General features: G+C 41.9%; 1 protein-coding gene across 4 annotated transcripts in view; it reads right to left on the minus strand.

Annotated features, from left to right (window-relative positions):
• LOC124041890 (high affinity cAMP-specific 3',5'-cyclic phosphodiesterase 7A-like) overlaps positions 1–24,653 on the minus strand; it is a 27,841-nt gene continuing 3,188 nt past the window's right edge. Inside the window, exons 2-13 of one of the 4 annotated variants that reach the window (XM_046360004.1) lie at positions 10,310–10,370; positions 8,112–8,198; positions 6,707–6,861; positions 6,536–6,599; positions 6,122–6,217; positions 5,863–5,963; positions 5,446–5,577; positions 5,070–5,161; positions 2,774–2,918; positions 2,403–2,499; positions 2,193–2,273; positions 1–1,873 (exon numbers count right to left, since the gene is read on the minus strand). In XM_046360004.1, the coding sequence (XP_046215960.1) occupies positions 1,647–1,873; positions 2,193–2,273; positions 2,403–2,499; positions 2,774–2,918; positions 5,070–5,161; positions 5,446–5,577; positions 5,863–5,963; positions 6,122–6,217; positions 6,536–6,599; positions 6,707–6,861; positions 8,112–8,198; positions 10,310–10,370 (1,338 nt within the window). In that variant the 3' untranslated portion in view covers positions 1–1,646. Of the gene's footprint in view, positions 1,874–2,192; positions 2,274–2,402; positions 2,500–2,773; positions 2,919–5,069; positions 5,162–5,445; positions 5,578–5,862; positions 5,964–6,121; positions 6,218–6,535; positions 6,600–6,706; positions 6,862–8,111; positions 8,202–10,300; positions 10,371–24,653 lie in introns of all 4 variants that reach the window. The other 3 variants (XM_046360003.1, XM_046360002.1, XM_046360001.1) reach the window with 3 other exon arrangements.

Here is a 24,653-nt window from a genome sequence, read left to right on the forward strand (position 1 = left end):
TGTGACAAGTTGTTTTATTAATGAAAATGTAACTGCAACTGACATGTATCAAAATATCAATTTGGCAAAGCTTTTCACAAAATAGTTTGCCACGCAAGTTCCTACCCAAAAATGACTTAGATCAAAATGGTAAACAGTTTTATCAAACAGTCTTGCAATAGTAACCAGAAAATACACGTTTGCCATAATATGAAAAGCACCGGTTTTCATTGGATATACTGAAAGTCCAACCAGAGACACAATCGTGTCTTGTGTACAGAATCAAAAAACAATACCAAAAATAAATTAAATATGGAATGTTTTATGTTATGGCTGGATCACTGTCCAATCTACTAATGCCAAGTAATTTCCTTTTCACACCAGAGGCAAACAGTCGGACAATGCATTAAGAGAAGACTATCGACCTTATAAAAAAAGATTTAAAAAAAAAATTAAAAAACTTTAAAAAAAGAACTGGTTTGGTCACTTAGTTTTGTGCATAGTTTAAAGGTATCTGTTGCCAGTCTTAAAAGTTGTGTTTGCATTCTAGAAAGGGCTTCGACTCTCTAAAATAACATTGTAGATCATGGCACAGCCCTACCAGAGGCAGACCACCTAATATCAACTTTAATAAGTAGTCATGCTGTTTATACCCTCAACTCAGGTCATCTGTTACTAGTATGGAAGAGTGGTTATTCAAGTGTTGAAAGAATGTTAATGCCATAAAAATAGAATCTAGATTCTATTTCTATGGTTAAGGCCACACGCATGCCCTGTTTCCCCATTACAAAACATTGTTATTAGGCTACGGTTAAATCCCCAACACTGTACACCATATCAGTAAAGAAATACATAGATTTCATACCACATCCAATGGACTTTTTTCACACAAGTAGTCTCTGAGCTGACTGACTATTGGGTCATAAAACCTGTTATAGTTCACAGTGCAAGGAGCAACGAACGGACCAAAACAGTCCTTTCAGGGCATTTGTGTTGTTCTGCAATCAGATGTTTGTTCAGTGTGTTGTCAACAGGACAAGTACTTCGTGTGAGTGGTTATTCACATACAGTATGAGCTTTTTTTTTTTTTTTACAGAACCAATGTTTAATTTGTGAAATGCAGCACAAAAGACGCTTGTAAACAGTCTTCAGAGGCAGCAGTGAAGTGGGCTCGTCACATTTCCTGTACGAGGAAGTATTACCATTAGTCTGAAATGCAGCAACACATAGAAGCTCGTCTCATTCATTCAACATGAACCTCTCTTTTTGAATACAAGGTTTCCTCACTTTAAAAACATTAACAAAATGTTTGCAAATGGCACTTTAATCAGAAGGGTCTGGTTGAAAACATTCCCTTCAGGTCTGTTAAAAGGGTGACGTGTCAAATTAGTGATGTCAGAGCAGAACTACAGTACAAAATTAAATAAAAATACATACAGCAGAAGCAACATGAGGTATATATGTATTGCTCTGTTAAAGTAAAGGGTCCAAATTCAATAAATTAAGTTAAATTACATAAAAAACAAAAACAGTGGTTAACCTAGATGCGGAGCGTGTGGCTGAGTTGCTGTGGTGCAGGGACTGCTGGGTAATGTCGTTTCTGTCAGATGCGGAGATTCGTTTCACTCTTTCTCACCTCACCGTGGGCGCCAGTCATGCTTGGCATGTCATGACCCTTTGCTTCCCTGAGGTAATACTTTGGAGTTTGAGTCTTTGGTGGCAGGAGTCGTCTGTTCCTCTGAGGCCCTACTAGAGCTAGCCTCCTGCTTGTCCCTCCCCTCATTCCAGCCTTGCTTGTTCAGGGTCAGGTGGCTCATCATGGTCTGGGACAGCCGTGTGTCGGAGAAGCGTGACCATTCCACAAACAGAGGCTCTACCACGTACGCCATGAAACCTACAGGAGAAGACATCTCTCATTCAGAGCAAGTTCTGACAATAAATCACACAATGCTGCTAAGGTCAGAAGCAGAAACAACCACAAACAAATGTATAAATATTATGTATAAATATTAAGTAGGAGCACATTTGAAATCATTGTCAGTAGTCTTATCCGAGCCAGAATCGGCCAGAGGCCAGGAGGATCTACTATGACGGTAGCATGAGGCAGCTTGATGTTCAAGTACACCCCTGGACAGGTCACCAATTCATAGTAAAATATTAATTAATCATATACTTAATCATATGCAAACTTTGATTAAGAGGGGTAACCTTACCAATCTGTATATTGGCAACCGAGTTGGATTGCCTGTCACAGAGTGGGGTTACTTCAAGATTATGTTTCCTCTCAATGTCACCTGATGAAAAGAAGGATTGGTTAATACTTAGTATATAAACCATACTGTCACACTTGGTTGCACTCTTAATAAACACCTGGATTAAGATTAGAGAGGATTAGCCCAGTACAGGGTTTCATGATATAGTACCTTGGTGGAAGAACTCCTCTGTCACTTTCTCGCTCCACTGTTTGCTGAGTTTCCACGGTCGGCAGGGGTTGCAAATGTCCGCACACTTCAGAGCCATCTTTACAAGGTCAATGAGGAAAACAGAGCGGAGACTCAGGAAAAGGACAACATATAACTCAGTTTGTCTCTGTCTCTCTTTTTCCTCTCCATCAGCCTCAACCACATTGACGATTCACTTTTACTGTTTCAAGCTGCACATTTTGCAACACTTCAGTCCCGCAGAGATTCACATGATCTCTTAATGCCACAAATCACACGACAACAGTTCAAAAGGGTGATGGATAGTACAGTCATTTATGCTGCTTTTGTTAGGTGGGAAACACCTTGCTCACCTGAAGGATAAAGTGTCGATGTCCTCCGTTAGTGAGGCAGAGGTCTCCCTTGTCCAAGTGTGTCCTGAACTCTGAAAGATAGTCATTCTGCCTGCTGATGTCCGTAGCCAGAATCAGGGATCCAAGCCGCTCCTCCATGTTCAATCTAAATGACAACATCCAATCGATATTTATTAGTATATAGAGTAATGAAACAGTTATTTTCATAAACAAACAACAAAATGCCTTTTTTACTGCAATGTTGCAGTGTGTGATTACACAAGTCTGAAGATACTTTTAAATGAGCTAAATCTGTGGACCCCATATTAGTATTACACTACCGGTCAAAAGTTTCAGAACACCTACTGATTCAAGTTTTTTTTTTTTTTTTTTTACTATTTTCTACATGGTAAAATAATAGTGAAGACGTCAAAACTATGAAATAACACATATGGAATCATGTAGTGACCAAAAAAAGTGTAAAACAAATCAAAATAAATACTTCAAATAGCCACCCTTTGCCTTGATGACAGCTTTGTACACTCTTGGTATTCTTCTCAAACAGCTTCATGAGGTAGTCACCTGGAATGCATTTCAATTAACAGGTGTGCCTTGTTAAAAGTTCATTTGTGGAATGTCTTTCCTTCTTAATGCGTTTGAGCCAATCAGTTGTGTTGTGACAAGGTAGGGGGGTATACAGAAGATAGCCCTATTTGGTAAAAGACCAAGTCCATATTATGGTAAGAACAGCTCAAATAAGCAAAGAGAAACGACAGTCAATCATTACTTTAAGGTCAGTCAATACGGAACATTTCAAGAACAGTTAATGTTTCTTCAATGTTTCTGCAGTCTCTAAAACCATCAAGCGCTTTGATGAAACTGGCTCTCATGAGGACCGCCACAGGAATGGAAGACCTAGTGTTACCTCTGCTGCAGAGGATAAGTTCATTAGTTACCAGACTCAGAAATTGCAGCCCAAATAAAAGGCTTCAGAGTTTAAGTAACAGACACATCAACATCAACTGTTCAAAGGAGACTGTGTGAATGAGGCCTTCATTGTCAAATTGCTGCAAAGAAACCACTACTAAAAGGACACCAATAAGAAGAAGAGACTTGCTTGGGCCAAGAAACACAAGCAATGGACCGGTGGAAATGTTTCCTTTGGTCTGGAGTACAAATGGGAGATTTTTGGTTCCAACCGCTGTGTCTTTGTGAGATGTGGTGTGGGTGAATGGATGATCTCCGCACGTGTGGTTCCGAAGCACGGAGGAGGAGGTGTGATGGTGCTTTGCTGGTGACACTGTCTGCGATTGATTTAGAATTCAAGGCACAGCATGACTAACACAGCATTCTGCAGTGATACGGCACCCCATCTGGTTTGGGCTTAGTGGGACTATGATTTGTTTTTCAACAGGACAATGACCTAACACACCGCCAGGCTGTGTAAGGGCTATTTGACCAAGGAGAGTGATGTGTTATTAACTGTATGTTTGTTTATCCCATGTGTAACTCTGTTTTGTTTGTGTCGCACTGCTTTGCTCTATCTTGGCCAGGTCGCAGTTGTAAATGAGAACTTGTTCTCAACTGGCCTTCCTGGTTAAATAAATGTGAAATAATAAAAAAATGTAAAGATGGAGTGCTGCATCAGATGACCTGGCCTTTTAAAATGCCCCGACCTAACCAAATTGAGATGAGTTGGACCGCAGAGTGAAGGAAGAGCAGACAACAAGTGCTCGGCATATGTGGGAGAACTCCTTCAAGACTGTTGGAAAAGCATTCTAGGTTAAGCTGGTTGAGAGAATGCCAAGAGTGTGCAAAGCTGTCATCAAAGCAAAGGGTGGCTATTTGAAGAATCTCAAATATAAATACTTTTTGATTTGTTTAATACTTTTTTGGTTACTACATGATTCCATGTGTTATTTAATAGTTTGTCTTCACTATTATTCTACAAAGTAGGAAATAGTCAAAATAAAGAAAAACCCTTGAATGAGTAGGTGTTCTAAAACTTTTGACCAGTAGTGTACATAAACTAAATGTCTTAGTGTATGTAGATGTAGTTAAATAGACTAGATCTGATCACTGGCAGTAATCACATGCATCTCATATATCCAAATCAAGCACATTACATAGCGATCCTAATCCAATCAAACTTTTTTCACAGCACACATCAAAACATCAAAATTGAGGAAACTAAATTCAGAGGATGGCCTCTCATTCTCTGTATCCAGTAACAAAACAAAAATGTGTCTCTCTCTCCCCCTAAGGGGACAAATAAAGTTTGAATTTAATATAGCAGGTGCCCTGTCTGTGAACTGACCGGTCTTCAGTGGGGAGGTGGGACAGCAGGTCTGATTCGCGGAGCAGGCCCACCGCAGACTTCCAGTGGTGATTCTCCAAAACTGAGCTATTCTACAAAAGGACAAACACAACCAAAAAAATACTTGCATTACTCATTACAGAGGTCAATATATTGTACATGGGCTAGTTGATGTCTGATGCCAGCTATTAACATGTATTTCAAAGTCATTCAACATTTGATGGAAAACTACATCAACATTTTATCCATCAGAGACTCAAATAATGACGAGTAGAGAGAGTAGAGTAGTACTTTATTGATCCCAGTTTGGGAAATTGTTTAATCACCACAAGCATCAGCATTGAGCCACTGCGTTATTTCTAGTATAGGGCCTTACCTTGTACAGTGCTGCTAGGTAATGGTCAGTTTTGATGAGGAAAGGCTGGTTGACACCTGGATGGTCCAGATCATGGGTGGCGGCAGCCAGCAGACCCAGCAGGAGATCACAGGAGGTCAGCGTCTCAGCAAGCTGCAAACACACAGAATCCTCCTCATCAGACTCCTCACGAAGAGTCACAGTTGGAACAAACCTCTCCAGGTGTACTTGTAGAGTCATATTATTTTACTGAAGGATACAAGCTCAAATGTCTTACCAGAATCTACACATCCTTCTACAAAAAACAAACAAAACAAACAAACACAAAAACACAGAGTTTCGAGTATCGATATACTTTATGACCTTGTTCTTACAGAGTATATAATTCAGGTGTAGATGAGCAATTTGTTAGTGGTAAACCATGCCATTTTCTCACACCTTGGGCTCCTGCAGGTAACAATACATGGCCTGAGTCACATCTGCAGCGTGGACTGCATTGTGGTAGGGGTTCTGGCAGCGGTAGTCCTCTTGGATCATGACTAATAACAACACAAACACATAGGTTATTCAGTTAATTTGCAGATGGTTTCAACTATGCATCACCACTTCATTCAAGTAGACAATATTGGGTTTAAATAAATCCATGTCCCAATGCAATATGGTGCATTTAATCATTAACATGTATTTATTTCCATACCTAAAAATCTTCTAAGTTTAACCATGTCCAACTGGAAGAGCTCAATTAACCCATAAGTGTTGAATAAGTGAAAGGTCAGGTTGACGAGACCGTTCCCTGTCAGAAAGCAGAACAGAAACAATGAATTAACAAATGCGTAATAACACTACAGTTTGTAATAACAGACAAGGGACACATAGTCTTACTCTTCAATCTAAAGTTGAACTCCAAACACATAATTAGTCTGACTAGCAAAACGCCATCCACAACAAAATCACACCACATGCAAATTTATACAAACTAATGTTTCATGACTGAACATTCTCCAAATAGAAATGGAGCAATATGTGTCAAGGTGAGCCATAAAGCCAGCATGTATTGCATCTGCAATTCTTAAACAGCAGAGGGCAACAATCACCTAGGAAAACACCGTACCGTTTGTAAGTCTGTCAAACAGGAAAATATCAAAGTTCCAGTTTCCAACCTTCTGCAGCATTAACTGAAACATATGAAATATTATACAGTTAGGCCTGCTCAGTGATACTACAACACTAACATCTACAGAAATTATGTACTGTTGCTAGATAGATTGGCAGTGGCACTGACCTTGGCTTGACCTGTGAAGTCATCGTCAAGGATGTAGCCTAGAGGGTTGTTGGCTGGGATGCCGTGAAAGAACCGTGACGAGTGGAGGTACCTCTGAAAGCTCAGCAGCCTTCGGACATTCCTGGCAGACACAGGCCGCGCAGCCTCAGGTCGGGCTATGGAAACATAAGTACAGAACCATTTACTATGGTTGAAATGCACTGACTCTCTTTTAAAGCTATGCCAAGTTTATGTAGCTAACAACTGAATCCATTTCAAGTAAGAGTAACATCATGCTTTGTTGCTTTATCTTTCAAGAAGATTTCAGGAGATGTCCATATATTCTATCACAGAATTCCATAATCTTCATCTGCTTGTAAAACAAAGGAATGTACACTCTTTGTATTAAAAACATAGCACTGCATATCATTCAGGACAACGTAAAATACACACCAATACAATAAGTCAATAACAAATCAGGCTAATACTGTTGGTTTGTTGTACTAACATCAATATACCATACAACAGATGCATTTCACAGAGTGTGAATAACCTGTTTACTGAGAAAACTTGATGAAAAGACAAAGGAAGACTACCAAGCCAATTCAAACAGTGAGTAGCCCTAAAATCCCATCTGCACGGACAGAGGACAAACAGAGGATTTGAGCCTGCCATACCGTGGCCACCCCCATCAATGTGACTAGTGCAAAGGGGTGTGAGTGTGCAGACATGCTGCTGACACAGCAGTCCATTCTCCAGCCAGCTGGCAGCCCACCAATCTCAGTCCTGCATTGTCAACGCACACTCACCAACCATGGCAGACTAGCAAGCCTCAAAAAGCCTTTTGCATCAAACTAGCATTCTAGAAAATTATTTGAAATATCAAGGCACCTACAGACAGAGCCAGAACAAATTAATGTCTAATGTCTAACAGGCGATGGTCCCCAACAATTCTAAAATGCAATATCGGTTGCTGGAAAATGTTGCACTGTCAGCAAACACAATACATAAGGTCACATCAATAGGACAGCCAGCTGGATGGCTTCCATTTATCAATTTGTTAGAGACACTTTGAACAATGGTCTTTTTATAGACCTTTTCAGACAATTCAATTTAACAAGTGACTAGTATCATAAGTGCTTTCATTTCATTAATTCAAGCAGATGACAGTTTAAACGTAGCAAGAATAACACTCAAGTTTCATATCCATTAGATGCACCACCTACATTTACATTAGTGATGTTTTTTTTACTGACTTCATACAGTATCTGCCATTTAGTTCATACATCTATGTATCAGACAACGGGTTACTTCGATCATAAGAGCAACAAATCATGGATTGCAAAAAGGTTCAGCTTCTTCATTGACAGAAGATATTTCAAGGGGTGGTGGCACATTGAAATGGGAGTTTTTGGTTCTTACTTACAGTGCAAAGTTCGGAAATCGACATACAAGTAGGGATGTGACCCTCTTCGCTCTGGTTCAAACCCCATCTGGCTTCTGACTCTCACATCTCCTAGAAGGAATGGGAAAACATAGTCCTCAAGGTACTTGCAATAATGAGAGGTTTTATTTAGTAAATCATTGGGCCTGTTAAGACTGAGGCTGTGTCCCAAATGGCACCGTATTCCCTATGCAGTGCACTACTTCTGACCAGGGCCCTAAAGGCATCTGATCAAAGGTTGTGCACTTTATAGGGTATAGGGTGCCATTTGGGAAGCAAAGGCTGAGACGACACAGACAAAGCTAAACAGGAAGCCTGGCTGTGACACAGTGCCAAAGTGACTATTAGTATTCACACTGGTGTCAGTGTAGAGCTGGAGAAGAGGCAGGCCTCTCTATTCAGACTAGATCAAAACAGGCTCTGCAGTTTTACTAGATAAGAGTTATATAATTAATAGGTAATACAATATGCAATCTTATATCTTACATTCGTCACCTGTGATATAAAATATATTTAAGTACTGTTATCCATACAGACTAAGAAAGAGTAAGTGTTTAAGATCCTGTATTCATAATTGACAATGAATAAAGGATCTTAAAACAGAAACACATACCTAGCCATACTGACTGAGAAAGAGTAAGAATACCCACAGATGTCTTTCATTTCCAACCTTGTGTACATTGCAGCAGCAGAGAGATTGCTTACAGGGGCTTGCGAAAGTATTCACCCACCTTGGCATTTTTCCTATTTTGTTGCCTTGTATCATTTGATTTACACAACATGCCTACCAGTTTGAAGGTGCAAAGTATTTTTTTATTGTGAAACAAACAAGACAAAAAAAAAACAGAAAACTTGAGCGTGCATAACCTTTCACCCCCCAAAGTCAATACATTGTAGAGCCACCTGTTGCTGCAATTACAGCTGCAAGTCTCTTGTAGCATGTCTCTATAAGCTTGGCACATCTAGCCACTGGGATATTTTGCCCATTCTTCAAGGCAAAACTGCTCCAGCTCCTTCAAGTTGGATGGGTTCCTCTGATGTACAGCAATCTTTAAGTCATACCACAGATTCTCAATTGGATTGAGTTCTGGGCTTTGACTAGGCCATTCCAGGACATTTAAATGTTTCCCCTTAAACCACTCGAGTGTTGCTTTAGCAGTATGCTTAGGGTCATTGTCCTGCTGGAAGGTGAACCTCTGTCCCAGTCTCAAATCTCTGGAAGACTGAAACAGGTTTCCCTCAAGAATATCCCTGTATTTAGCGCCATCTATCATTCCTTCAATTCTGACTAGTTCTCCAGTCCCTGCCGATGAAAAACATCCCCACAGCATGATGCTGCCACCCCCATGCTTCACTGTGTTTGCTCCAGACATAGTGTTTTCCTTGATGGCCAAAAAGCTCAATTTTAGTCTCTTCTAGCCAGAGTACCTTCTTCCATATGTTTGGGGAGTATCCCACATGCTTTGGGGAGTCTCCCACATTTGCGTATATTTTTCTTTAAGCAATGGCTTTTTTTCTGGCCACTCTTCCATAAAGCCCAGCTCTATGGAGTGTACGGCTTAAAGTGGTCCTATGGACAGATACTCCAATCTCCGCTGTGGAGCTTTGCAGTGCCTTGAGGGGTATCTTTGGTCTCTTTGTTGCCTCTCTGGTTAATGCCCTCCTTGCCTGGTCCGTGAGTTTTGGCGGGCAGCCCTCTCTTGGCTGGTTTGTTGTGGTGCCATATTCTTTCCATTTTTTAATAATGGATTTAAATCGTGCTCCATGGGATGTTCAAAGTTTTGGATATTTTTTATAACCCAACACGGATCCTTATTTAGGGACATCAAAGCAAAGGGTTGAATACATATGCACGCACCACGTTTCTGTTTTCCATTTTTTTTAAAATAAGTAATCTTTTTCATTTCACTTCACCAATTTGCATTATTTTGTGTATGTCCATTACATTGAAATCCAAATAAAAATACATTTAAATTACAGGTTGTAATGCAACAAAATAGGAAAAACACCAAGGGGGATGAATACTTTTGCAAGGCACTGTATCTACTGAATAACAAACCATTACTTAAATAATCAATATCCTTATGGATGGTGAAAAGGTAGGTGAAGGTCATACGATATGTTAAAATATTCATGGAGTGATAAGAAATAAGATCCAGTGAATATCATACCATACGTACCGAGCATCCGAATGTAGAGAGCCGTTTGATCCTCGCTGTCATAGGAGATCGCCCCTCGTCTCTGCAAGAAAAGGATCATTTAGACAAAACTCTACAATAAAACAATTGTTGGGGTGTTTTGTTCACCTCTAGGAAAAGGATGACACAAACGTTGCAAATTCCCCTAGGTTGTGAGCTGTATTTCAAAAGCTCTCCAAATGAATGAACATAGAAACTTGAACGACGTACATTTTAAACAGAGGGGTGGTGGTAAAATAAGCAGGTTAGCATTTTTCGTCATGAATCTTGCTCTGGAAGCAGCTCTGCAGAGTGGTCACAAGCTGGCACAGCCAAAGTCATAAATCAGATTTTAAACCTAACCTTAACCACACTGCGAACCTGCATGTCAATTAAGGCAGCCCCCTGCACCTCTCTGATTCAGAGGGGTTGGGTTAAATGCGGAAGACACATTATTTCGGTTGAATACATTAAGTTGGACAACTGACTAGGTATCCCCCTTCCCGTTTAACCGGAATGCCTAACCCTAACCTTAAAGACCAAAAAGCTTTTATTTTTTTCTCTCCAATTTTGGCTTTTTGGCTGTGGAATCTGACTTTGTGGATGTGCTATCTAGTGGAAAACAAGTCAGTTCCTCTCCTCTCCGCTCTCCTCTCCCTCTGCAGCAAATGCTGGCTCAGTGCCACATCTTGGGACACTCAAATCTAACTATGACGTCAATCTGCGCAACCTATTTGTATAAATGATATTCCTCCATCAGCCCATCCCTAGCCCCAAAAGTGTTGTTGAATGCAAAGGCATAAAACATCAATGCCATACGGACTTCTTTGGCCAGTGGCTGTATTTATAAAGTCTCGCATGTGACCTTGCATTGAAGTTAGATTACAAGACCTGATATCAAATTAACTGCTGGGCAATACCATACCAGTATACAACTGTAAGCAAAGTCAAAAAAGATCAGAGAGTACTGACAGCGAACAGGGGTGATCACAGAGTAATAACCTCCAGGGGGTGACCATGCAGGAAAGCCGAGGAAGGCTGAACTACAATATAGGAGCTGGGCAATTCCACACAAGATTGGCCCAGGGATAATTATGATGTTTTGAATCTTCCTGAAATTAAATCCATATAAAGATAATTTGGGGGAAGGGGGTTTTGGCATAACTTTGAAATCTGTATCCAAAATAATTATTGAGAAATAACTAATTCAAGTTGGGAGATGTGACATTTTGTCCTGCTTTCAGACACTACAACAATGAGTCTGTAGTTGCTTTAAAAATATAGTTTTGGTATCATTTTAAACTTACCGTGTGCTCTGAAATATGATTAGTGTTTAGATTAAGAATACCATTTCTGCTCAGAACTGAGCAGGTCGGGCATAACACGTCAACCCTGTTACCCATAGATAGACTGGCTAGACATTTTATTTTTCAATTTAAGGAAGGCCAGCATCCTGGAGTCACCTTTTGTCACTGTTACTATTTAATGAAGCTGCCAGTTGAGGACTTGAGGCGTCTGTTTCTCAAACTAGACACTAATGTACTTGTCCTCCTGCTCAGTTGTGCATCGGGGCCTCCCACTCCTCTTTCTATTCTTTTTATTTTTTACCCCTTTTTCTTCCCAATTTCGTGGTATCCAATTGTTTAGTGGCTACTATCTTGTCTCATCGCTACAACTCCCGTAGGGGCTCGGGAGAGACGAAGGTTGAAAGTCATGCGTCCTCCGATACACAACCCAACCAAGCCGCACTGCTTCTTAACACCGCGCCCTCCAACCCGGAAGCCAGCCGCACCAATGTGTCGGAGGAAACACCGTGCTTCTAGCAACCTTGGTTAGCGCGCACTGTGCCCGGCCCGCCACAGGAGTCGCTGGTGCTTGATGAGACAAGGATTTCCCTACCGGCCAAACCCCCCGTAACCCGGACGACGCTAGGCCAATTGTGCGTCGCCCCACGGACCTTCCAGTCGCGGCCGGTTACGACAGAGCCTGGGCGCGAACCCAGAGTCTCTGGTGGTGCAGCTAGCGCTGCAGTACAGCGCCCTTAACCACTGCGCCACCCGGGAGGCCTCCTCTTTCTATTCTGATTAGAGCCAGTTTGCGCTATTCTGTGAAGGGAGTAGTACACAGTGTTGTACAAGATCTTCAGTTTCTTGCCAATTTCTCACATGGAATAGCTTTCATTTCTCAGAACAAGAGTAGACTGACGAGTTTCAGAAGGAAGGTGTTTGTTAGCTAACACAACGTGCCATGTGAACGCAGGTGTGATGGGGCTCTGTACGTCTATGTAGATGTACGTCTATGTAGATATATATTTTTTTAACGGAATAAGAAAATCTGCTGTTTCCAGCTACAATAGTCATTTACAACATTAATGTCTAGGCTGTATTTCTGATCAATTTGATGTTGTTTTTCTTTCAAAACAAGGACATTTCTAAGTGACCCCAAACTTTTTAATGTTAGTGTACATGTAGAGTTAGTGACTATGCATAGATAATAACAGAGAGTAGCAGCAGCGTAAGAGGGGGGAGGCTTATGCCCCCTCCCTGTTGCACACAACAAGCTTCCATTCCCTCTGTTACAAGGGGTCTTATGGCTAATTTAAGATGAAAACGTCAACCCTGTTAAGGTCATCTCTTTTACTTTATTTGGCAGCAATTACTATAGCAATTTAACATCGAGATGGGAAAATGCATTTTTTAATGAAGTTGAACTCTATGACAGAATGTTTCAATTAGTTGAAATTAAAAGTTCTATATGTCCAAGTTACACTTCTCAAAAGGCATCGAATTGGTGAAACAACCCGAAAACTGGCTGTGACCCCTGTCTGTTTACAGAGTTGTTTTCCTATTGTGTTTATGGAGCAGCTAATGACAAAGTATTTACTGAAATGGATTGGACATTGCCCTGCTTCTCTACCATCTATTGAGTGAGAGTGACTCGTCCTCTAGTTTATCATCCTCATTTCAAACCACATACTGGCAATTGCACAAGGTCTTAGTTTATGGGCAGACAATACTATAACATTACATATCATCTAGGATATAGTTTTTAAAAAGCTAATCTAATATGAACTAAAACAGACAAAGCAGTTTTTGAAGCCTTGGTTTGAAGGCAGTATTTGTAGTACCAACAACGCCATTGTTAACACAAATCAGTTGTTTATGGCAGCCAAAGCCGGGGTATATCAGGCCCTCACACAAGGGCTGTAAGACATCCAAACCTGCTGTGCCCAAATGTGCTTCAGACAAGCAACTGGCATCTCCCTTTACATGGCGCTATGTGGGCTGTGCCGGCTTGCCTCGCTGCACTCCAAACACTGTGGCGTCTGTCAGGCTGGGAAGGACATATGCCTCCATTCCTCACGCCACTCGCTCCTGTTAAAAATGCTTGACCTTAGATGCTACATTCACACACAACTGCTGCTCACGACTCTGCTATCAGCATAATCTCAATGCAAGTGGACTGGCTTCATCATTCAATAAATCTCAGTACGTCATTGTGATTGATTACTTTTGACAACAATGGAATCAGACACACACAACTTCCTTTCAAACACAGGGGTACAGTTTCTTCCAAAAACCATAAAGTTTGGTGAATGAACAGAAATGCATTGTTATTCCTTGCTACCCACAATTTCTTCTAACTCAACATCACATTCAGATGATTTATTTCAACCCTGTGTCCCAATTCAGTTATCCATCATAAAACTCCTAAGACTTGCTGTGACTGGCCTGTCTTATCAAGACCTCATCTTTAAAGTCCACTAATAAAATAAGCAATCGATGATGTTTCTATGATTCTGCTGCTAAGCCAATATACTACTACTACTATTTATGTTACTACACATACTACCACTGTACTACTACGACCAGAGACCTAAAAATGTAAAAAACATGTTAAAAAATAGTTAACACTGGTGATCCCCATTTTAAAAAGTTGGGAGCACCAGAAAACACTTTTTTCTACTGATTGAGATACAGCCTACATGAATTCTAGCTACTTTTGAAGCACATGTTGTGCCCTAGAAACCCATATGTAACCCTGTATAGGCATTTGTTTATTATAAAAGGGTTTATTATTAAGGGTCCATGATTACAAGTTATCAAACCAGTTCACACAGTTGGTTAACTCTGGAGATGCCTTAAGTGTCTTCAGAGTTACCTAAAGAGTGATTTACTTTTTCTGCCCCATATGTTTGGAATAATCGCCCCAAAACAGTACTCAGAGGCCTTAGTGTCCCTGGGACAGTTTAGAAGGTGGACAGAAGAATTTGAATGAAGAATGTGTGTTTTAGTCGATTGTGTTTTGTACGAAAAGATTGTGCCGACAGATATGGCAGCACTTCTAGCTGACAAAGAAATTATCAGTCTAATTTTAATGGTTGGTTTATTTGAACAGTGAGAGACAGAATAACAACAAACAAAAAAATCAGAAAAACACATGTCAAAAATGTTATAAATTGATTTACATTTGCTCGACAGGAAGTAAATCTTGGTTTGTTTGGCCGGTTCTCACCCCCAGTCCCACATCAGAAATGCCTTCAGCGCACCTTGGACTATGTGATACACGCTAGCCTTAGTTCAAGTCAGCAGTTCAACAGAGTGAGGGACAAAGAACCATGTGACTCTGACACAGTTACATCAGGTAACGTGCAACCTACACCAGGTCATACAACCCTCGCCAGCCCGAGTAAGGCCAACAACCAGAGGAATGGGGGGGGGATAAAAGAAGAAAGCCACCAGCAGTGTCCTACTTGTTCCCATGCGAACCCCTGCAGATCATCTACTCAAGGTGAATATGGCGTAACCCCCACCACCAAGACCTTGCCAAGTACCTTGCCCGCAGCCAGTTGGTCACTACAGGGTTAACTACATTCGATGGTGAATCTGAGAACTATTAGGCTTGGAAAGCCTCATTTCGTAATACCACATCAGAGCTAGGCCTTTCAGCAGGAGAAGAGCTTGACCTGCTCATCAAATGGCTTGGCGCAGTCTTCTGAGCAGGCACGTAGGATAAAGGCAGTCCATGCCAGACATCCGCCAGCTGCGCTGATGATGCTCTGGAAGAGACTTGAGGAAAGCTATGGTTCATCTTAAGCCATTGAAAGGGCTCTCTTTGCCAAGTTGGAGAACATCCCCAAGGTGGCAAATAAAGATCCGCAGAGACTGACCGTAGAGAACTAACATTGGAGCTCAAAGCTGCAAAGCAAGATGGCTACTTACCTTGCCTATTGTATCTGGACACATCCAGAGGGGTAAGCCCTATCGTAGAGAAGCTCCCATATGGCCTGCAGGAAAAGTGGACATCCTAAGGGTCAAAATTCAAGCTAGAAAACAACGTCACCTTCCCTCCCTTCTGGGTATTCACCAACTTCATCCGTAGAGAAGCCAAAGTCAGGACAGACCCCAGCATCAACCTCTTTTCCTCCCATGCGGCACCCGTCAGAAGAGACAAGCAAGACAGACACGGGAAGACATTATCTGTCCACAAGACAAGTATCTTCAACAGAAAACACGGGGGATCAGAAGAAACCAGTCGATTTGAAGCACTGCCCGATCCACAACAAGTCTCATTGTTAAAGAAGTGTAGAGGTTTCAGAGAGAAGTCCCTGGAAGACCGCAAACAGTTCCTCAAAGAGAACTGTGTGTATTTTCAGTGCTGAGCTCCAAATGTTTGAGAATTTCTCCAAGTGGAACAGTCTCATAAGGACAGTAGCACGCTTAATCCACATAGCTCAGATCTTCTCTCAGCCTGCACAAGAGAGCATCTGCCATGGATGGCATATCGGTCTGAAGAATCGCACTGAATAAGAGCTGGAAAGAGGCAAAGTCCTTGTGATAGAGTGTCCAAGACGAGTGTTACGCAGAGGAATTTAGGTGCATAGCAGCAGAACGCAGTTTTCCTACCTGACAGCAGTCTACGAAGTCCCATCATGACCGTGACGGACTGCTCAGAGTTGGAGGCCAAATTGTTCCCAATCTAAATTGGGAACAAACGATGTCAACCACATCATTCTAGTTCCTCACCACCTGGCAACCTTGCTTGTGCATCACCGCCATGAGGCCGTGAATAATCATGGGAGACATTTCACAGAGGGTGCCATACGAGCAAATGGATTCTGGTTGGTTGGAGCTAAGAGATATCAGCGGTGCACTCTTCAAGTGTGTCATGTGCAAGAAGCTCAGCGGGAAGACAGAACACCAGCAGATGGCACAACTGCCAGCTGAACAGCTACAGGTAGCGCCACATTTCACCTAAGTAGGCACGGACGTTTTCGGCCCATGGGAGGTGGTCTCACGCCGCACCAGAGGAGGGCACGCCAATAGCAAAAGGTGGGCGGTTATGTTCTCGTGCATGTGCACAAAAGCTGGACACATAGAAGTAATTGAACTACTTAGTGCTTCCAGGCTCATAAACGTCCTGAGAAGCTTCTCCTCAGAGGCAAAGCAAAGCAGATACATTCAGATTGTGGTACAAACTTTGTTGGTTCTTGCCGAGACCTGAGGATGGATGGATAGATCACGCTCCAGTTCAGAAAGCGTGGAGAGGTACAGTTGAAGTCGGAGGTTTACATACACTTAGGTTGGAGTCATTAAAACTAGTTTTTCAACCACTTCAAAGTCTGTTAGGACATCTACTTTGTGCATTACACAAAGTAATTTTTCCAACAAATGTTTACAGACAGATTATTTAACTTATAATTCACTGTATTACAATTCCAGTGGGTCAGAAGTTGACATACACTAAGTTGACTGTGCCTTTAAACAGCTTGGAAAATTCCAGAAATTTATGTCATGGCTTTAGAAGCTTCTGATAGGCTAATTGACGTCATTTGAGTCAATTGGAAGTGTACCTGTGGATGAATTTCAAGGCCTACCTTCAAACTCAGTGCCTTTTTGCTTGACATCATGGGAAAATCAAAAGATATCAGCAAAGACCTCAGAAAAAAAATGTTGACCTCCACAAGTCTGGTTCATCCGTGGGAACAATTTCCAAATGCCTGAAGGTACCATGTTCATCTGTACAAGCAATAGTACGCAAGCATAAACACCATGGGACAATGCAGCCGTCATACCGCTCAGGAAGGAGATGGGTTCTGTCTCCTAGAGATGAACGTACTTTGGTGCGAAAAGTGCAAATCAATCCCAGAACAACAGCAAAGGACCTTGTGAAGATGCTGGAGGAAACAGGTACAAAAGTATCTATATCCACAAAAAAACTAGTCCTATATTGACACAACCGGAAAGGCCACTCAGTGGGTGGTGAGGAAAGTCAACGTGAGAGTCGTCAAGGAGGGAACTATGAAAGTCTTCTCTTGGCCTGCTCCAAAACTACCATTAAAAAAAAGCCAGACTATGGTTTGCAATTGCACATGGGGACAAAGATCGTACTTTTTGGAGAAATGTCATATGGTCTGATGAAACAAAAATAGGACTGTTTGGCCATAATGACCATCGTCATGTTTGGAGGAAAAAGGGGGAAGCTCGCAATCCGAAGTACATCATCCCAACCTTGAAGCATGGGGGTGGCAGCATCATGTTGTGGGGGTGCTTTGCTGCAGGAGGGACTGGTGCACTTCACAAAATAGATGGCATCATGAGGTAGGAAAATCGTGGACATATTGAAGCAACAGGTCAAGACATCAGTCAGGAGGTTAAAGCTTGGTCGCTAATGAGTCTTCCAAATGGACAATGACCCCAAGCATACTTCCAAAGTTGTGGCAAAATGGCTTAAGGACAACAAAGTCAAGGTATTGGAGTGGCCATCACAAAGCCCTGACCTGAATCCCATAGAAAATTTGTGGGCAGAACGGAAAAGGTGTGTGTGAGCAAGGAGACCTACAAAGCCGACTCTGTTACAGGAGGAATGGGCCAAAATTCAACCAACTTATTGTGGGAAGCTTGTGGAAGGCTACCCAAAACATTCGTCCCAAGTTATACAATTTAAATGCAATGCTACCATGCATGTAAACTTCTGACCCACTGGGAATGTGATGAAATAAATAAAAGCTAAAATAAATCTCTATTATTCTGACATTTCACATTCTTAAAATAAAGTGGTGATCCTAACTGACCTAATACAGTTTTTATTTCTAGGATTAAATGTAAGGAATTGTGAACAACTGAGTTTAAATGTATTTGGCTAAGGTGTATGTAAACTTTGACTACAACTGTATCTCCAAGAACAGAAATGTACCTGGGTGTTCAACCCACCTCACTCATCCCATGTGGGTGGTGCATAGAAGCGGATGATTGGCATTGCACGTCGTTTCCTCGACTGCATGCTCCTCCAATGTGGATCTTCCCGCCTTACACATGATGTCCTGACAACACTGATGGTCGAGGTCACAACAGTGATGAATGGCAGGCCTCTCATCCTAGTATCTTCAGACCCGGAATCACCCCTCATCCTCACTCTAGCTATGCTCTTGACCCTGAAGACTGGCGTCCCCCCTCCTCCACCAGGCAAGTTCGGGGAAGTTGAACTCTACAAGCAAGAGTGGAAGCAAGTACAAAGTCTAGTGGACACCTTTTGGAACAGGTGGTGGAGCGAGTATGTCTGCATGCTGCAGAGCCAACGCAAGTGGCAGAACAAGAGGCCAGATCTTAAAGAAGGGGATGTGGTCTTAATGGACAGTCAGGCTAAAAGAAATGAATGGCCATCATTGTAAAGACCCTTCCCAGCCGGGAAGGGATGGTGAGGAAAGTCAACGGGAGAGTCATCAAGGAGGGAACTCTGAAAGTCTTCTCTCTGCCCATTTCCGAAGTGGTTCTCCTTCTTTCTTCGGAAGACACCAGTGGTCAGAGTTAGGTTTATGTGGGATTGTTAAATACCCCCAGGAGGGGAGTGTTCTGGACCTGTTAGATGTTTAGCACCCTGAGTGGGAGTTTAAGTGCAGCAGTGTAGAATTTACCTGTTTGTGTCATGTGACAAGAAGCAGTTCAGAAGAGAAGCAATGTGTAAGATGTGCAAGTTCTCCCTAGGAACACCTAGCTAAGCAATATCAAGCATACAGTTGCATTCTAGTAACTTTATATTTGGCTCTAGATTGAGTACTCTTACTCCTATTTTCATACATTTAGTTCAGTTATTGTGGAACACATTCTGTGCTCTATTCTAGTGTAAGTGAAAACATGTACTTTTGTGTTTGTTGAGGTTTCACAATGCGATTCAAGTAAAAAGTGTTTAGCTGGATAAGGGCTACTGTACATTTAGTGAGTTCAGTATACAGTACATTCTATATACTCAATTTTACATCACAAATAGTACGGTTAGTATGACTATTTGAACACAGCTATAGTTTGATGCCCTTCCATTGGCTCCGTTCCAGCCATTATTATGAGCCGTCCTCCCCTCAGCAGCCTCCACTGGATGTAATGCACCCTGGACTGAAGAGGCAGACAAATAGGAGAAATGTGTTAGACCATCCATTAAATTACACATTTCAACGTAGGAATATTGCAAAAATATTATCAAATGGCTCACTTGAGAGGAGACAACCTCCTGTGTTATGTCATCGGTCAGTATTGAAATCTGACATGTATGATAGACGTTTTCACCATCTAAAAGTCATTTTCCTATTAACTTCCAGTGAGGTGAAAGTAGCTTTATCACAATGCTACTTCATACCGGACAAATTTCTGCCTGCTTGAACGGCAATAGCTGAGAAACGCATGAAAACATGAAATTACCTAGGGAAGTGATAGAACATCACCCAGAGACGCAGAAAAACAATACAACATTCAAAATGGGTGAATCGTTACTTTAAGTAGCTAATGGGATTTAAAAGGGATCTGTGAAAGATTCCAGTACTGTTGGCCAAAGCCTTACCCAAGCTCAGTTTCAGCTAATGAAACAGAACACCGCTGGCCCGTGGGAAATTGCTTGCAGAGAGAAAGCTGTCTAATTAGCAGCAACAGGATTGGGTTTCAGGATTGTCCACTGGGAAAATCCCACAAACCACATGGAGCAAAGAGAACAACTCAAATGTCACCACTCACTTTCCCACCACCCAAAGAGTCAATGACACCTCAATGATTTTGGACATAGAGCTTTTGTCATTAAAGCCCCCATGCAGTATTTTTTAAATCATCACCATGTATCTAATAAATCACTGTGTATTTTTTGGTTGAAAATAACTCCAAATAATATTTTCAGCATTTATTTCCCCGAGCCTCCTTTTGCCATTCAAATGTTCAGTCTGATCATGTTGGCGAGTTGATACTCATTTAAATATATTTACATACACAGCCCTGATTGGGAGATCGGTTCGTCAACAATCTAGAGAGCCTACCCCCTTACCACTTCAAAGTAGGAGGTCAAATATGCAAATAAAAGATGACTTGTCATTGGTCAGAATAATCAGATCAGATTGTAATGTTATGCTCTGGACCAGAAACTCCATCCCACCTGAACAGGCTGAAATTCCAGACAAAATTCCTTACACTAAAAGGGCATTATCATCATTTTCCCAATTTCAGAGTATAATTTTGACCTTAGTGTGGAAACATAATTTTAAAAAATGGAAATCACTTTTGACAGCACTGCCCCTTTAAATACTTAAATTATGATGGAACCATAACATGTCCCCACTGGTGTACCTAAAAGATAAACAACAAGCACTACAACATTTGACCATACTACTATGAAAACTATTTCACTAAAATTCAATGTGGTATTCTGCTTATACTGTACCATTTGAAAGTCTCAACTGTTCCTGATGAAACTAGTCAAAATCAAAACAAAATATCAGTCCCTGAGAATAGCAGACGATCACAGTGTGAGCTCATAGTGACTCACACCCCACCTCCTTTCCCAGTAAGGAAGTAAACAGACACACAGTCCATCTGTCTGCGCTGGAGAGATCCTTTTCAAAATCAAATCAGCTCAGTGTTGATAAAGAGGCAGCTATAGTTTATCTCGTAGTCCAAACTGACTATCTGCTGGTGTCAAGAGTCCCTACCGTACCTTGTGGGAAATCCACCTCATTAGAATCAAAACCAAGGACCAGATAAGTACAATTCCCATTGGACCTCACGGCCGAGGATCATAGTCCCTCTCCCTGGCTCTACATGCGTGTGTTTCTGTGTCGTGGTTTCAGCCCTGATAAATATGAGCAGACACGCAGACGAAGGACAGCTCAAGGCCCAGGCAGGCAGGAGGGGACAGAGGGACGGACGGGGAGTAAGTGGAGCCTTGTGCAGCTGTCTTAGCTCCAATGCTAGCCATCACCTGACTGACTGCCCACTCCTAACACTCCTGGGACTGCCTGACTGGAATCCTGGCTGTATAGGGGAATGCACCAGGTCACCCAGCTGCCAGCCAAGTGAAGGGCTGGTATGAGTGTCACACACCACGATCTCTCTCCCTTCAGGGGGGGGTAGAGGAGCATGGTGTACATCACCCATATACCTCTGTCACGTTTTTCATGACGTAGGGGTTTGACAAACTAACAAAGAGATGACTGCCTAACCTGGCCTGGCTTCTACAGTATGTGTGCCTTTCTGTAAGCATGGACATTTTGGGAGTTGGCATACAGTCATATGAATAGTCAATATGAAACATGGAGCACATAATAAGAGCTATGCTTTTAGTCAAATCAATCCAGTGTTGATAAAGATAGATTTTACCTAGTAATCAAAAATCCACCTTGTGGAAAATCCACAAGTACCAGATCAGTACAATTCCCATTGGACCATCTGGCAGAACATCATGAGTGTTCCCAGCCCTTACTGTACATGTACTTCATCTTGCCACAGCAACATGAGTCCAACAGGATGTGCTGCCAAGGTTAAGACAAAAAGTTTATACTAGGAGTATTTAACATGAGGGGAATGAGATCACTGACGTTCCCAAGTCTCTGTTCTACTATGCACACTTAACGTCACTAGAACAATGTGGCTCCTTTCACTACATAAAGAAAGATTCAGTTGTACTGTTAACATGTTACACAAGACAAGTCAGCCTGGCAAGCTGAAGAGAACGAGACAAAAAGAGGGGAAAGTTTCTCTGAGACGCTCTGAAGCTGTAGCCTTGAATAAATTCAGTCCCAAAACTGGAGGAGTTAGGTATGCCCTCATACCCAGGCAGTGCACAGCCCGAATTAGACTCCCAACCTACGTTGACATCACAGCTGATAAGTGTGGCGAACGGGGACCAGAATTAGAGCACCATGACAAGGCCTCTTACATAAAGAGCATCAGACCAGGGCTCAGACCCACAGCACTGCACAGGAACAGGAAGTCACACATGCTCATGGCTTGGGAAACTGTCCTCCATGCAGCAGCAGAGTTCCTGCAAGGACAGCTATGCAAACATTCCACTCAAAAAACTAAAAAAAAGCTAACGGGACACTTGGGATGTTTCCTGATTATTCCCTCGACTTCAGCGTCATGGAGGGGCCACTAACTAAATCCTTATTCCTCTAAATGATTAATATAACAAACACCAGACCTTAATGTTGAAAATGTCATGTCAAAAGGTCAGTTGTTAGAAAAAGAGAAGATGGCAGGCATTTGAAAGCAGGCCTAAATAGTAACCAAATGTCAGTTGTAACGTTAACTTCCTATTTTTCATATGTTGGGAATGGGAATTACAAACACGACTTTTTCATAAGTGTGCTGTGTCATACAAAAACAAACTGAGCAAGCTCTTTCATAAGATCAAATGGAAATCCATTTAAGAGATAATATTCCACATAACACTTTCCAGGGTAATAATGTGACGACAACAAACAATCTTATACTGGACAGGTCTCTGACTGCGTCCCAAATGCCCATAGTGCTTTGGTCAAAAGTAGTGCACTATATAGGGAATAGGGTGTCATTTGGGATGTAGCATCTGCCCCTATAGTCACGTGCGATGATGATAAGTGCGATGGTGATAAAGCCATTCGAGTGCTGGAAACAGCATAACACAGGTTTGTTTGTTTTTCCAGCTCATCATGTTTCTGTCTATATGATGGGGCAGTTGGGGAAAGCTACAATAACACGATTTTAATACACATGCTAGGCCATTCCATTCAAGGATTTACAAGGCATTTCATTCTGAAAGCATGTGTGAGCTTTGAATACAAGACTTGTTTGAAAACACATGTGAGCTCGTTTTAAAGAAGACTCGTTTGAGCTTTAATTCCAGTTTGGCAGGACATAAACATGCAAATGAAACTGGGTAAAAAAATAAGGTCATAAGACAAACTTTTCTTTATAGTGCTGGACTTAGTCAAAAGACAGATTATTGGGACACAACCTGGGCTTGCGTTTAGTATCAGTCCCCCCTTAAGCCTAAGAAGCTGTCAAATATCATGCAAATTCAAACTTCATGCAAACCAAACTTGACCATATATTCAAATCTGACAGGATACTGGTCCACGAACAGTGTGACAGGTAAATTTACCTGAAGCTTGAACAAGGCTATCCTATCAGCTACAGGCCCGTGGAATACCAAGGTATTGTATATTTGTAACGGACACATCACCACGTAGGGTACTGTCCTCTCCCCCCTATTTTGCATAGAACCTCAGGGTGTAGGAAATGACCATTGCGCTGAAAGCTGAAATACGCTAAAAGCTGAGATGACCAATAACTTAGAGACAGTACCTGTTGTCCAATAAAATAAAAACATTGCTGCAGAGAACAGACAATGCAATGCATGTGTTCAATGACTGTTTTTGATTCAGATCAGATGCCTTTGACATAGTTCAACTATGGACACGTCACACAGTCACAGGGGCTTTGGCTCTAATGTCTCAACAGGCTCCCCAGTCCTACGGACGCCACTCAGACTGCATCTTGACATCACTGGCCATTCCCTACCCATTCAACAGCAGTCCCCTCATCTCCATCGGCATCATTCTTGATTATTCAAAGTTCTTAACACCTGGGCAAGGTTTAGTATACGCTTACCTTAGTCACAGACCTATCTGCAACTGTGCCCTTGCCCACTTAAGCCTAATTGCTCCAGGTGCATTATAAACCCCACTCCCTCCGGGTGTCTCAGGGGAGTTGAGAAATGCAAAGAAAATATTTACATTACACATGTGTGTGTAACAGGACAAATATAAGCTACATTTTATATAAAATATAAATTATACTGGGTTGGCTGACTTCAAAGCTGTAACCAATAAAGCTGAGTGAGGAGGCGGACAGAATGGATTAACTCTCCCCTAGCCTCTGTGTGTCCTGTCCCCAAAACACATGCTGTCTCTAAACGGTAGAAGGGACAAAAGCTAAAACTGTTCTAAGGTGCTTCACAAATTCAAAGCTTCCCCATGAATTGTGGCACTTCAGTGTGGAAAGCAGTGTGAGCATCTCCATATTCCTCCCAGTGTGTTGCCTGTAGTAAATCA

Source organism: Oncorhynchus gorbuscha, linkage group LG08 (assembly GCF_021184085.1).
Source record: "Oncorhynchus gorbuscha isolate QuinsamMale2020 ecotype Even-year linkage group LG08, OgorEven_v1.0, whole genome shotgun sequence".
NCBI lineage: Eukaryota > Metazoa > Chordata > Actinopteri > Salmoniformes > Salmonidae > Oncorhynchus > Oncorhynchus gorbuscha.